This window comes from Alternaria viburni (assembly GCF_023758015.1).
Source record: "Alternaria viburni strain BMP 2772 chromosome Unknown scaffold_12, whole genome shotgun sequence".
Taxonomy (NCBI): domain Eukaryota; kingdom Fungi; phylum Ascomycota; class Dothideomycetes; order Pleosporales; family Pleosporaceae; genus Alternaria; species Alternaria viburni.
This window is the reverse complement of record NW_026055781.1, coordinates 670,258-682,919: the sequence shown is the minus strand read 5'-3', so window position 1 is coordinate 682,919 and position 12,662 is coordinate 670,258. Positions and strand designations below refer to the sequence as shown.

Here is a 12,662-nt window from a genome sequence, read left to right as displayed (position 1 = left end):
TGATCATAGTCAGACGATAGAAAGGCAGTCCAATGAATAAGGGTAAAATACTTTTTGCCATCGCATGTCGTGGAAATAAATACATATCGAATTGCTCGTTGTTACGCGTATTTCACATGTGCGCCAAAAGCCGAAAAAAAAAGGTTTCCTCAACTATGCAACCATTCTCCAAGATACCAAAGTTGTCTTCGCTTGCATGCCCCCTCATTACGTCAGTACGACTTTGTCTGAGGGTCAACGGTTCAAAATCACTCTGCCGTTGAGAATCTTTGCGGTCACGTACCGGTTAATTCGTCAACACCATCTCTTCGTATGTCTACGGAAGAAACATCAATACTTCACTCACAGCAGCATATCAACACTACTGTGACATGTATCAATAGCGACCAAGAGTGATAGAAAAGAAGGCTCGTTCATTCATTAGATCACCCCATCAAATGGCTAACACACAACCATGGGTACAACACTATATCGTACACGGAACATCCAACTCCACCCTCTTCCCCCTTAAGCGGCCTGTGTCTGCGTCTGCGTCTGACTAGCAGGCTGTTGCGTCCCGAGCAACCTCTGAAGGTCACCCAGACCAGCTCCAGCCCTCTTCTTCCTCTGCTTCCCGCCCTCTTTCTCCGCAAACGCCAAACCCATCAACTTCCTCTTCTCCTCTTGAATACCCAAGACCCGCTCCTCTACACTACCTTCGACTACCAGACGAAAGACCTTCGTCTCGCGCTTCTGTCCTAGTCGATGCACACGGTCCACGGCTTGATCTTCAATGGCAGGCGCCCACCATGAGTCCGCCAGAACGACTTGGTTTGCGGCAACGAGGTTCAAGCCGACACTGCACACGGCGAGTGAGGCGAGCATGATGGTCGTCTTTGGATCGGAGTCTAGTGCTTCGAGGGCGACGTCACGTTGTGTGGCAGACATGGAGCCGTCTATGCGTACGTACTTCAGGCCGTAGAGGGTGAGGTGTGGCTCTAGGAGATCGAGGAAAGAAGTCCATTGGCTGAAGATGATGGTCTTGTTTGTGGGGTCGTTGGCGGATGCCCGAAGAATGTCGAGAAGTGCCTCAACTTTGGTACTGGTGTTCTTCTCGAGAGATTGCCTATCGGCGATCTGGTCCTGTGTCAAGGGCGCAGGAGCAGCGCCGGACAGTTCCTTTGCAGGTTTCACTGTGGTATTTGCGATGGAATCCAAGTCTGCACGGCACATGGGGCACTTGTGTTGGGTTTCGATGACGCGTTCTAGACAGGGAGTGCAGAAGACGTGAGCGCATTTGGTGATGACGGGCTCTTTGTATACGTCCAAGCAGATCGGACAGTCTTCCTGCGATTCGATGGAGAGTTGAAGCATCTTCTGGAGCGCGGCCTTGTTCTCTTCTGTAAGATCGACAACACCTTCTGCTTCGAGCTGCTTCATGATGGAGTCGAGGCGCTCTTCACCCACGAGCTGCCAGTGGTTGCAAACTTGTCGCATTCGGAGCAGTACCTCAAGGAGATGGCGGTAAGTATCCCCGGCGTTCTTCTTCCCGATGTTGTGCTTGTAGACGTCCAGCGTACCCTTAGCTTGAGCCTCCAAGGCGTCGTACTTCTCCTGTTCATGCGGATGTAGCTTGATCTTATGTACGTATTCGGACAGCTCAGGTAGTCGTAGGTCAATGAATGACATCTCCTTCTTGCGACGCAAACAGATACCTGACATCAGCTGCTGGAGCACCTTGTGGCCTTGGACATCGCCTTGCATGACTGGACGCATGATGGCACTGTGGAAGATTTCGAAAGAGTCAAGACCACCCGAAAGACGTAGGAAACGGACTTGAGAGTAGAGATCCTTGAGATTGTTGATAATTGGAGTGCCAGTAAGCGTCCAGCGGGACTGCGCGATCAAATTGGTGATGGCGATTGTCTTCTTGGCTTTCGGGTTCCTTATGCCATGGCCCTCATCGAGGATGACTCGGCGCCACTTGATAGAGAAGGGTCCGGATCGTCGTGGAACAGTAGGCTTCGTCTGCGAGTACCAGTCAGAAGCAACAGACTCGTAAGTGCTGATCACGACATCGTAGTTTTCGATCGACTTGGGTGTGATGGGTTCCTTCCTTTGACCGTGCCAGAACATAACACGAAGAGCGTGTTCGGGCTTGACATGCTTCTTCATCTGAGTGCTCCAGTTGCTCATCACCGATACGGGAGCAAGGATCAGCGTGGCACCGGATGAATCGTCTGAGCGGAGGTTCAGTGCACGATCCGCCAGAATGAGCGAGATGGTCTGAATAGTCTTTCCCAGGCCCATGTCATCGGCCAGGATACCCCCAGAAGCTAGTGTTGGATTCTTGATCGAGAAATTCGTTGCTACGTTCGTGAAGGCGTTCTGGTCGCGAGTGTGTCGCCGCCATAGCTGGACCACTTCTCTGGTATTCGGTGCTGGTAGTCTGGGGCTTTCTTTGTCGAGCATCCATTGCAGGCCTTGTAGCTGGAAGGGGTGCAGCTCAGTAAGAAGAGCGTCGGGTTGGGGCGCTTGTGGCATTTTCGCCTGCCGAATGTTAGTGGTAGATACTGGAGTTGCACGTGCGCATCACTTACCAGGTCTTCTTCCTTGACGCCGTACTCTTCCACCATCTCCTCGACGTTTCTTGGGTTGAAGCGTAGGCTTCCGCCGATGATGTCCTCCATACTAGGCCCTGGCACGAGACCGGGTCCCTGTGAAGAGCTAGCAGCAAATTCGCCCATGCTACTCTCGGGTGCCTGGCTACCCGCAACACCCACCACGGCGGCGCCCTTCTTTTTGGCCTCTTTGGCGGCTTGCTTGGCTATACGCTCGCGTTCCTTCGCAGCCGCCTTCGCAGCCGCAGCTTCCTTGCGCTGTTGGTCTGAAGCATGTCCGATAGGAAGTCCGTCGCGTCGCATCCGTGTCATGAGCTGTTGCTTCACGGCTGGGTCATTAGTGCCGTATAGCTTAAGCTGCATAGGGCAGTCATATTCGCCCTTCTCCTCTGTGAGCTGCGCCTCGATAAGCAGACTGCGCTCGTCCATGTATTTGGCCAACTTGGATGCGGGTCCTCGTGGAAGGTGTCCGATCTGTGCACCTTGTACGTTGCTCACTTTGATCGCATTACTGTCAAACCTATTGTGGGGTTCGCGACTCAGAATCACCATCTCGCCCTTCGTTGCGTATCCATTGTAGAATCGCAAGCCCACAACCTTGTCGTCCTTGATGCCATATAGTATGTAGTCGTACTGCTGCTGGTTGTATGCTTGCGTCGCATCCGGGACTTCCTGGGAGGCGTCGTCTTCGTCGTCTTCGTCGATAAAGATGGCGTCTGCTTGCGATGAGCCAGATGTAGTGCGTTGCGCTTGGTTGTGCGATGTACGAGCTTGCTTGGGTGCGCGGCGCGGGCTCGAAGAGTAGGCGGGCGCATCGTCGTCTCCTGTGAGGTCAATGGCCTCGTAGGCGCGTCGTTTAGGAGGCATTGCGCGTCGAACAATGGGTGCTGGGAGATATGAGAGATGAAATGCGCGACGGCGGGGAAGGCTTTATGACGTTTGTCGCACGAGCGTGTTCGCGAAATTTCGCGACCGTTGGACGGGGGGAGGAGACGATAAGGGGATAAGGGTTTCAGGTACCTGGCACGCTAAGGCGCGGAAGCAGGTGACATCACAGACAGGGGTTGCCAGGCACGCTCCGATTGCGGTTCGGTCAAGGAGATGAGGAGACGCAAATCGCAATCAACGGTCGAGTTACTTTCCAGATATACCTGTCAGGATACCAGTGTCTTTGTCTCGGATGCCCAAGACATGCGCTCAATCCGCAAACAAAGCGACCAGTCTTTTCTTGTAGCGGTGCGCAACATGAGACGAGAAAACGACGAAGCGCATCGGCACCTTTTGCTGTAAAGAGACCGTCTATTCGATACATTGTGAGCGAAAGAGCATTTCAGGCGACTGGAGAACTCAATCCACTGCCAGATGCTCATCGTGACTCGGCTGGTTGTTACATGATGCGTTCATTATTGTAAGATTCCGTGCCTTAAGCTACTTCCCTAGACGTCCCCCTCCCATTACACCCTTCTACCCTAATTTGATATCACGTATGCCATGGGCAAGCACTTTCGACCCATAGGTCTCAGCCGACACTGCCGTCCCGCATCAGCCCATGTCTCATCAGAATTGTACAAACAGCGGCGGGAACAAGAAGAGGATGAACTGCACAATTGGCGGGATAGAGCCCAGAATGCCCCTGCACAGCTTCGCCAGTCGCACGCTGCCGTTCTCCTGCTCCGCTTCGTAGTATCCGCAAACGATGCTGCCGATGAGCCAGAGCAACAGCAAGGTCAGCATGATGGCGTACCAGGCGGCGTGCAAATGGTACGGATTGGTGCCCCATGACTCCCAGAGGCTGCGGAGGTTGTAGTAGATGATGCTGCGCAGTGGGACGCCATCGTATTGCAGTTTGTAGATTGTCTTCCATTTCGCCAACTGTACAGAGAAGCGAGTCAGCCACCTTGTCGGCAACAAATGAAGGATGCAACGTCTTGGGCGATGCAGAGCGAGCGACGACGCTTTGGCGATGAGCCTCTGTGAGCTCGACATACTCTGCCCCTGGCCTTTTCCTCTGCCAACGCACGCTCATACGCTTCTGCCGTCTCGGCTTCTGCCTTCTCGCGCGCCTCGGCCAGAAAGTCTTCGATGTCGAGGATGAGGTATTTGGCGATGACGTCACGCTGCTTCTTGATCAAGGCGTCTTTGGCCGCCAGCTCTTCCGCGACGGGCATTGCGGGGCTGGTAAGCGTGTTGCTCTTGTGGGTGCGATAGTGAAGGCTGTGGTGGAGGGGTTGAAGCGGAAGAGGTAATGCAGCAGACGACCTCTTGTCTGTTCGGGCAAGCTCTGGCAACGGCGTATCTGCTATCTGCTGACGTGGGAGAAAGCGCGAGTGGATTGTTGCTGGGGAAAGTGCATCTGGAAATGCGTCCAGTGCAGGAGCTGCTGCGATGGATGTCCTATGACCACCAGTCACGCCTGCCTCATCTGAGGAATCAATCATGCTCCAATGCACACACTTGGTTCGCCTGCAGGCCTCCTTGCAGACTACATCGGCGACTGCATGTCAGTGAGCCCCAGCTACATTGTGGTGTCTTAGTATTGTTCATCGCACATGGCTTCTGGTGCTAGAGTGGTAGTTCAGATTCCCGGAAGGGGCACCCTTATTCGCAGGCGGATACGGGTGCCACACCAAGGACTTTGGGCGTACTATCGTGCGACTGGAGGGCTACACAAATGGGAAGCGTGGAGAGGGCGTCTGATGCATGTGCAAATGGCTTGCTATTGTTCTGCGAACACGGTTGAAAAGAGCATGGCAACCGTTGGTTTTCTGCCAAGCAGCGGACATAAGCTCGCACCCCACTATGGCCTTCAACTTCATTCGCGCCTGGCTCGAGACCATCTTCCTGTCGCCATATCGCCTGCTGCGCGCATTGCTACCTGCGAGCGCATATCCCACCAACCCCAAGGCAAAAGGCGTCAGGGAAAGAATGCCGAAATACTACCACGACGACGAGGCATGGGCGGACATTGAGCCACTTCCCCAGGATGACGGCGGCCTGCATCCGCTCGCTGCCATCGCATACACGGAGGAGTACAGCGAGGCCATGGGCTACCTGCGCGCCGTCATGGCAAAGAACGAGTTCAGCGAGCGGGTGCTCGGCCTCACGGAGCACATCATCAGCATGAACCCCGCGCACTACACTGTCTGGTACGTCGTATGCTCGGTCAAGTTGCGGAGTTTCGGAGGAGACAATGCCTACCAGCAGTCGCACAGGGAGCTCTCCAACAACCACCCTGCTAACCCCCCGCAGGCTCTACCGCGCCAAAACCATCTCTGAGATTGGTCGATCACTGAAGGATGAAATCGCATGGCTCAACCCGACCGCACTGAAGCACCTCAAGAACTACCAGATCTGGCACCACCGACACACCATCATCGACGAGCTCGGCTCATGCGAGGGCGAACCAGAGTTCATAAACTCCATGTTGGAATTGGACTCCAAGAACTACCATGTGTGGAGTTACAGGCAATGGCTGGTCAAGCGCTTCGATCTCTTTGACAAGCCCGAAGAGCTCGAGTGGACACACAGCATGATCGAGGAAGATGTGCGCAACAACTCTGCCTGGAACCATCGCTACTACCTAGTCGTTGGCGGTAGAGAGGAGAAGCCAAACGCAGATCTTGTGAATCGGGAGATAGAGTATGTCCGTTATCGCCCCAAGCTGCTCGACGATACTAACCCCATAGGTACACCAAAGCAGCCATCCGGAAAGCGCCCCAGAACCAGAGCCCATGGAACTATGTCTTGGGTATCATTCGCGCAGCGGAACTTCCCAAGTCGACCCTCAAGGACTTCGCGGGTGAATTCGCTGATGTGCAGAGGCCAGACGACGTCCACTCAAGCCACGCTCTTGATCTCCTAGCCGACATCTATGCGGAAGAAGAGAACAGCAAAGAAAATGCGGAGAAAGCCCTGGAGCTGTTGGCGACAAAGTACGATCCGATCCGAGCAAACTACTGGAACTTTAGGAAAGGCCTCCTCGATCAACCAAAGGTTGCTGCGTAAACCCCATGATTAGCGTAAACTTGAGAAGCATTACAGAGATACCCAACTAGCGTTTTCAACATGGTCTGCGGATCCGCATGATCTGTTCCGACGTCCGCATGCAGTTTTCGTTCTGGGGAAGCCCTGTCTGAAACGTCGATAGCTATCGCAGGAAAGTTGCATCGTGATGGGAGCATGGACGCGTCTTCCACTCATGTGCGAGAGTTTTCCTTTCCGTCGGGGATCGCTCGCGCCAATCCCGCAGCCGTCATGTCATCCTAACATCAGCCTCCCAGCCAACCCCGTCTTCACCGTCTCGCCGAGTCGTTATCGGCTCCGCGCCTTCTGGACTCATCACCCGCACAGACAACTGATGCGCGTCCTCTGATAGGCAAGGCCGCGCCAAGTCCACCACTGTTTGGAGGCGGCAAACCCTGGCAGAAAATGGTCCCGCCGTTGATAACCGCTTCTGGAAATCCAAACCCTGGCCCAAGCTGCTGCGTACCGGTCTCATGCTTGTGTCATTTTGCAGTCGCAGCGTGGTCGCTTGTTCCTTATCGAGAATCTATAGGGTAATTTATGCACTTTATAGGGTAATCGATACAACACATCGTGGATTCGGTGTGCCACAGTGCTGCCTTTACCCCTCTGGCTCCATGACCTGGACACTAGGGTTGCGGGTGCTTGCGGAGCGATAAGCCATCATGGTAGAGATAAAGGAGTGGCTCTTGTACCCTTAGACTTCGACCAAACAAAGCGTTTCTGAACACCAAACATCGAGCTCTTCGTCTACTTCTCATCTTACACTTGCTTCTAATACAATTCTGTGATACCCCAATCCTTTCCCTACTTTCATCATGGCCGTCAAGGAGTGCTACATCGACGAGGCGCCCCAGCAAAACCCATGGGTTCAGACTCCGCTGAGAGAGTCGTACGCGCTGTCTGAAGCAGCGGGATGGTACGGTCACACTCCCTCTCACCTTACCCCCTCTCCTCACTTTCACGTCACAACATGGTCCCATCTTCAAGAAAAGGGAATTCTAAATCGTAGAAGCAGAATCTTTCTCAAGCTGGAAAATCTCCAACCTTCTGGATCATTCAAGTCACGGTAAGCATCAATCCCTTCAGCCGCTACTCAATAGCGTACTGATTCGTCTACCAGAGGAATTGGCAACTACATCCTCCGTCGTCTCGCAGAACTCCCAGAAGGCTCGCGCCCTCACATATTCGCATCCAGCGGTGGCAATGCAGGTCTCGCTGCCGTCCACTCTGCTCGCGCTCTCAACTTACCGTGCACTGTCGTTGTACCCACCGCCACAGCACCTTTGATGGTTGCCAAACTACGAGCAGCGGGCGCGTACGAGGTTATCCAATACGGTGCAGCTTGGAAAGATGCAGACACGTATCTCAAGGAGCATGTAATGCCCTACGTACGGTCCTCTCCAGGTATACAATTTGACTGAGACACTGACGCATCCATCAGGCACAAACTTCGACCATCTACTGCCCACCCTTTGATCACCCAGACATCTGGCAAGGCAACAGCACCTGCATGGACGAGATCGCGGCTCAACTCCCAGGCGAGCCAGACGTACTGATCTGCTCTGTCGGCGGCGGCGGCCTAATCAACGGTATCTGCCAGTCTATGGATAAACACCAAATGAGTAAGACAACCATCCTCGCCATGGAGACTGCTGGCGCCGAGAGTCTCAACGCAGCGCTGCAAGCCAAGGAACTCATAACGCTACCCAAGATCACATCACAAGCAACAAGTCTAGGCTGCGCCCGCGTAACAGACGCAACCTTCAAATACGCTCAGCGAGGCAACGTTCGAAGCATCGTTCTACCCGACGCAGAAGCAGCAATGGGCTGCTGGCGCCTCGCAGACGACGAGCGCATCATGGTAGAGCTCGCCTGCGGTATTAACGTCGCTCTCTGCTATGACGGACGACTCGAGAAGGCCCTCGGCCGCCCAGTCCGTCCAGAAGACAAGGTCGTCATTGTGCTTTGTGGCGGTAGCAACGTCACGAGCAAGATGTTGTGTGATTGGAGGAACGAGTACGCGTACATTGAAGAAGAGACTGAGGCTAGGAGGCGTAAGAGCGATTCTGCGCTTGGTAGCGAGACACAGAGTGAGACGGGCAGTGTGAAGGATGTCGATATGGGGATGAGCAATGTCCCAAGTGAGTACAGTAAGCCTCTGGTGATTGAGGGTATTGAGGTTGGCTGCGTAGAGTGCTCATAGGAGTAACTTCTTTTCCTTTTCCTTTTTCACGAATCTCCTTGCGCTCAGTCGTATATACTGGGGCGCTTCCATGATAGCGTTTAATGGCAAAAACTTCACGTTCAATCTCCATGCGTTCACTCACCATTCATTTTTCGTGGTGCTTGGTGTTACCTTAGCTGCTGGGCTATGTCTGGTACCTCTCGAGAAGGCTTTTTGGCAAGGCTCCAGGGCATCACGATGCGTCGTCTCTCTCATTGCTTTCACTCTTAACATGTTCTGGGTTCACACTGCTACTAGCGTCAGATGCTGTCACTGGTCTGACCTGCCTTGCGCGACAATGCTTTTACAAAAAAGGTAACCTACTCATGATGTCATGAGGCAAAAGAGTCTGCGAAGGATGTAAGAGGTGAATTGCTTTGTTCAGTCGTCTGGAGCGCTCAGAACAAGGCCTGTATAGTCTGGAGCGCTGTTCTATCTTGTAACGCTTTGTCTCACACGCCTGTACTGTGACTCGAAATACGATGTTTGACTTCATTCAAGAGTGCTGTATGCATTGTCGTTCCGGTGCGCGCGTATTCTCTCACTCCACGTCACGTCTCCGCTACCCTTCTTGCGTAACCACTGCTCACTACCTTAGCGACTACGTCCACACCGTAAAATTAGAAGTGCCCTCCCGTTAGTCGCCGAAAGCGAGGTCATAAAACTTCAAAGCTCATTTCGCCATGGCTAACCCGCGAACAGTCATCAATCCATTTACCAAGAATGAACACCGCATGCGACGAAACACGAGGGGTACGAAATGGGTCACAGCCGGCCCTTCGATGGTAGTCAAACAGAACCTTGACACTGAGCAGCGGCCAACACAGCCCAACCATTACAAGTTCAGTTTACTCAGCGACTCAAATGACGGGCCCGCCGAGACGTGTGTGTCGTCATCGATGACATACGAGACAAAACCACCATCACTATCTTCAAAGCCTTCTGCAATCCATACGAAGGTATCATACCAGGAAAGCCCTGTAGTAGCACCAAGACTTCTCGACTTCTCGAAGCTTGAACAGACCTGGAAGATGTCAGACTCGGCCGTCCTTCCTCGCTGTTCAGCATCAACAGTACGGCCTGAGCAAGGAACAAAGCGCATGCGGAAGAACCAGATTTTGGATGAACCATCTGATACGGTTCAAGCTACAACCCGGAAGCAAAAACGTGATCACAAGCAAGCTATTTCTGGTCCGACTCATTGGTACCGCACAGCTAAGAACATCTACACTGCAGGCCCAAAGGGTGAGGGACAGAAGGTTTGGGAAGCGTACCAGCAGACACTTGGCCATAGGAAAGCTTGTAATGAGCCCTCTGATATCAAGCCTCCCGAAACCATGGCGAAGGTGAAGATCGAAAGGCGACCGCCTTGTCCTCTTCCACCCCCAACAAGTCCTGATGGAGTTCTCTTCCCACCGCTGCGGCCGCGGACGTCTCATACTGATAACAGTAACAAAGTAAACATACCCGATAGGCCAGATGCGCGTAGAGATTCTGGCTTCTCGAGCTCAATCTATGGACCATCGATAACCGCTGAAAGAACAGTTGGATCAATAGTTGGTGTGAGCAACGCTCACCCTCCCTTCCCAAGAATAGACACAGCACCGAAGGTACGAAGAGCTAAAGACGTGCCATTTGTAAATTTCCAGCAGCCCGCTGAGAAAGAAGAGTCCAACTCATGGTGGAAACATTCGCCCTCCAGAGCACCTCAATCTTTGAAGTCCAAGATCTCACGTCCTGTCCCACTAATAGAACTAATCCAAGAAACCACAGTCAACGTAACTGTAGAACGCGGTAGAATTGCGGGACCTACAGCTGAACTTCCCCTTCCCATAACCCACACTGACGTACCCTTCTCCCAGCCGTCTTACGTCCATGAGAAGACTAGAGAAACTGGCCGACCCTCACCTCGAGCTTTTCATCTCCCTGGGTTCCATCTCAGTCCTGCTAAGAGCAAGCACAACGGTCGAGGGAAAGCAAACGTAGATGCGAACGACGACGCTCACTCGACACACTGGCACGACAAGGTCGTAGGACCAACGTTGAAGACCGGTAAGTCGTTGAAGCAAACTGCTATGGAGATACTAGACAGCGTACACTCAGGGAGAAAGAAGACACTTTCGGGTATCAGCTTTGCGTGCCAGGGTAGGGTAGACGATGGACTGGATAGGTATCAGGTCAGTGAACAAAACTCGTCAAGCGACGATGAAGAGGACCTGTATCCTGAACCGTTGTTCTGTGGTAAGATATTAGGCAGAGATAAGAAGTCATCTGAACCTTAACTTGGGGCTTTGAAGGACTAATAAGGCACTCCTTCGCATCACTCCTGTCGTGGAAGGCCGGATGACGCTTCCGTTGTACTATTTTCTATTTAGTCATATTCCGATCATCTCACTGTGCATAGCTTTTGAGCAAGCATTAAGACGTGCTTGTATTTATATCATACTATATTCCTCCTTCACTTGTATCATCTACACTTCTCACACCGAGGCAACCCTTCAACTCGCATCCCCGCGAAAGACCACCACGCAGCCCGAAATTGATAAGACGCGGGTAGTAATACTGCACATCCCTATACATTTGCTGGTAGTCCGAATCAGTATTGAGCAGACAGGTGTCTTGCGAGTCGTTGAAGCAGTCAACAAAGTCGAGATCGCCGTTGGTAAAATACGTCCTCGTACTTCGCGCGCTTGGCAAGTGTACCTGCGGATATAGAGCGACATGCTATCCATCCTCTGCCTTGTCCAGCGAAATATCGGCATCTACATGTGTTCTGATGCCATTCAACTCCGACAACGCAGCAATGAGATCCTTCTGCGGCCCACCTAGATGCTCCAACACCTTCACTAGATTCTCTGTCTTGGGAATGAGCTTGTTTTGCCCTATCCTGATGAAAGAAGCGATTGGTTTGAAAGCAGTTGCTGCTATCTCCTCGAGCAGGTAGTGTTGGTGATCCAACGGTGTGGTGGACGAGTTGGACGTATTGACGAAGCTCGAAGTCGAGCCTGCTTCGCTTTCTTCGCTACGCGCGATCTGCTGTTTGGCAAGTCGATCGCGATCAACTACCGCATAAGTGATTGTGGCCTTGAGTCCTAGCGGCATTTCTTCGGTGCACACCACCCCATCTGGCTGGCTACACAGGGTCGCTTTGTATTCCGACCCATGCTGCCCAACGAGAAAATTGGACACGTTTGACATGGAACTTGGCTGGATGCGGACCGTGGCAGATGAGTGTGGCCAGAATATCTGGGATAGCAGAGAATGATTGTGCAGGATCTGGAGGATGTCATCGGCGTTGAGGCCGTCTGGGAGCGAGTATGTGCTTTTGCTGCCTGTTTTGGTAGAATACAAGACTTGCCACTTGTCAGATATCCACTGAATATACCTGCCAGTTGCTGGCGAAGGCACACGTACAAGATGCCATTATACGAGTTTTGTCTGTCAAGCTGTTAGCACGAATAGTAAGATGTCTTAGCACCCCGTTAGCAATGCATAGCAAGGGAGCTACATACTTGTAATAAGTTAGCAAGATATCTTAAGAGCTGTTCGTGGCAGCTACTTTACCCTCCCTGAACTTGATTACTAGCAATGTGTCGCCTCTTCAGTAACGAAGGGGAGAATGCTGATGAAGTCAGGCCGTGGGCACCAAGGTAGTAGCGGTCGTGCCTTTGACTCCGGAGAATGACGTTGTTTGCAAACCGGGGTGGTGGAGAAGCTCCTAAACAAATGCTTAAACGGCAGCCGCGGCAGCGGAGAAGTTTCGGAAGCAATGCCTGAACGGTAATGACGGCACTGGCCTTGTAGTGTATTCA

General features: G+C 52.7%; 5 protein-coding genes across 5 annotated transcripts; 3 read left to right on the top strand and 2 right to left on the bottom strand.

Annotated features, from left to right (window-relative positions):
* Nucleotides 1-507: 507 nt before the first annotated feature.
* Nucleotides 508-3,467, bottom strand: J4E79_006276 (uncharacterized protein; the record flags this gene model as incomplete). Its single annotated transcript, XM_049355147.1, has 2 exons — nucleotides 508-2,529; nucleotides 2,580-3,467. The coding sequence occupies 2 exons, from the start codon at nucleotides 3,465-3,467 to the stop codon at nucleotides 508-510; spliced, it is 2,910 nt and encodes a 969-aa protein (XP_049210543.1).
* A 690-nt stretch (nucleotides 3,468-4,157) lies between these two features.
* Nucleotides 4,158-4,768, bottom strand: J4E79_006275 (uncharacterized protein; the record flags this gene model as incomplete). The annotated part of the gene is made up of 2 exons (XM_049355146.1): nucleotides 4,158-4,472; nucleotides 4,589-4,768. The coding sequence occupies 2 exons, from the start codon at nucleotides 4,766-4,768 to the stop codon at nucleotides 4,158-4,160; spliced, it is 495 nt and encodes a 164-aa protein (XP_049210542.1).
* A 631-nt stretch (nucleotides 4,769-5,399) lies between these two features.
* Nucleotides 5,400-6,605, top strand: J4E79_006274 (uncharacterized protein; the record flags this gene model as incomplete). Its single annotated transcript, XM_049355145.1, has 3 exons — nucleotides 5,400-5,746; nucleotides 5,850-6,239; nucleotides 6,287-6,605. 3 exons carry the CDS (start codon nucleotides 5,400-5,402, stop codon nucleotides 6,603-6,605), a joined length of 1,056 nt encoding a protein of 351 aa, XP_049210541.1.
* An 836-nt stretch (nucleotides 6,606-7,441) lies between these two features.
* Nucleotides 7,442-8,829, top strand: J4E79_006273 (uncharacterized protein; the record flags this gene model as incomplete). Its single annotated transcript, XM_049355144.1, has 4 exons — nucleotides 7,442-7,542; nucleotides 7,639-7,692; nucleotides 7,747-8,014; nucleotides 8,068-8,829. 4 exons carry the CDS (start codon nucleotides 7,442-7,444, stop codon nucleotides 8,827-8,829), a joined length of 1,185 nt encoding a protein of 394 aa, XP_049210540.1.
* A 1,052-nt stretch (nucleotides 8,830-9,881) lies between these two features.
* J4E79_006272 (uncharacterized protein) lies at nucleotides 9,882-11,132 on the top strand (the record flags this gene model as incomplete). The annotated part of the gene is made up of 1 exon (XM_049355143.1): nucleotides 9,882-11,132. The coding sequence occupies one exon, from the start codon at nucleotides 9,882-9,884 to the stop codon at nucleotides 11,130-11,132; it is 1,251 nt and encodes a 416-aa protein (XP_049210539.1).
* Between the last annotated feature and the right edge of the window lie 1,530 nt (nucleotides 11,133-12,662).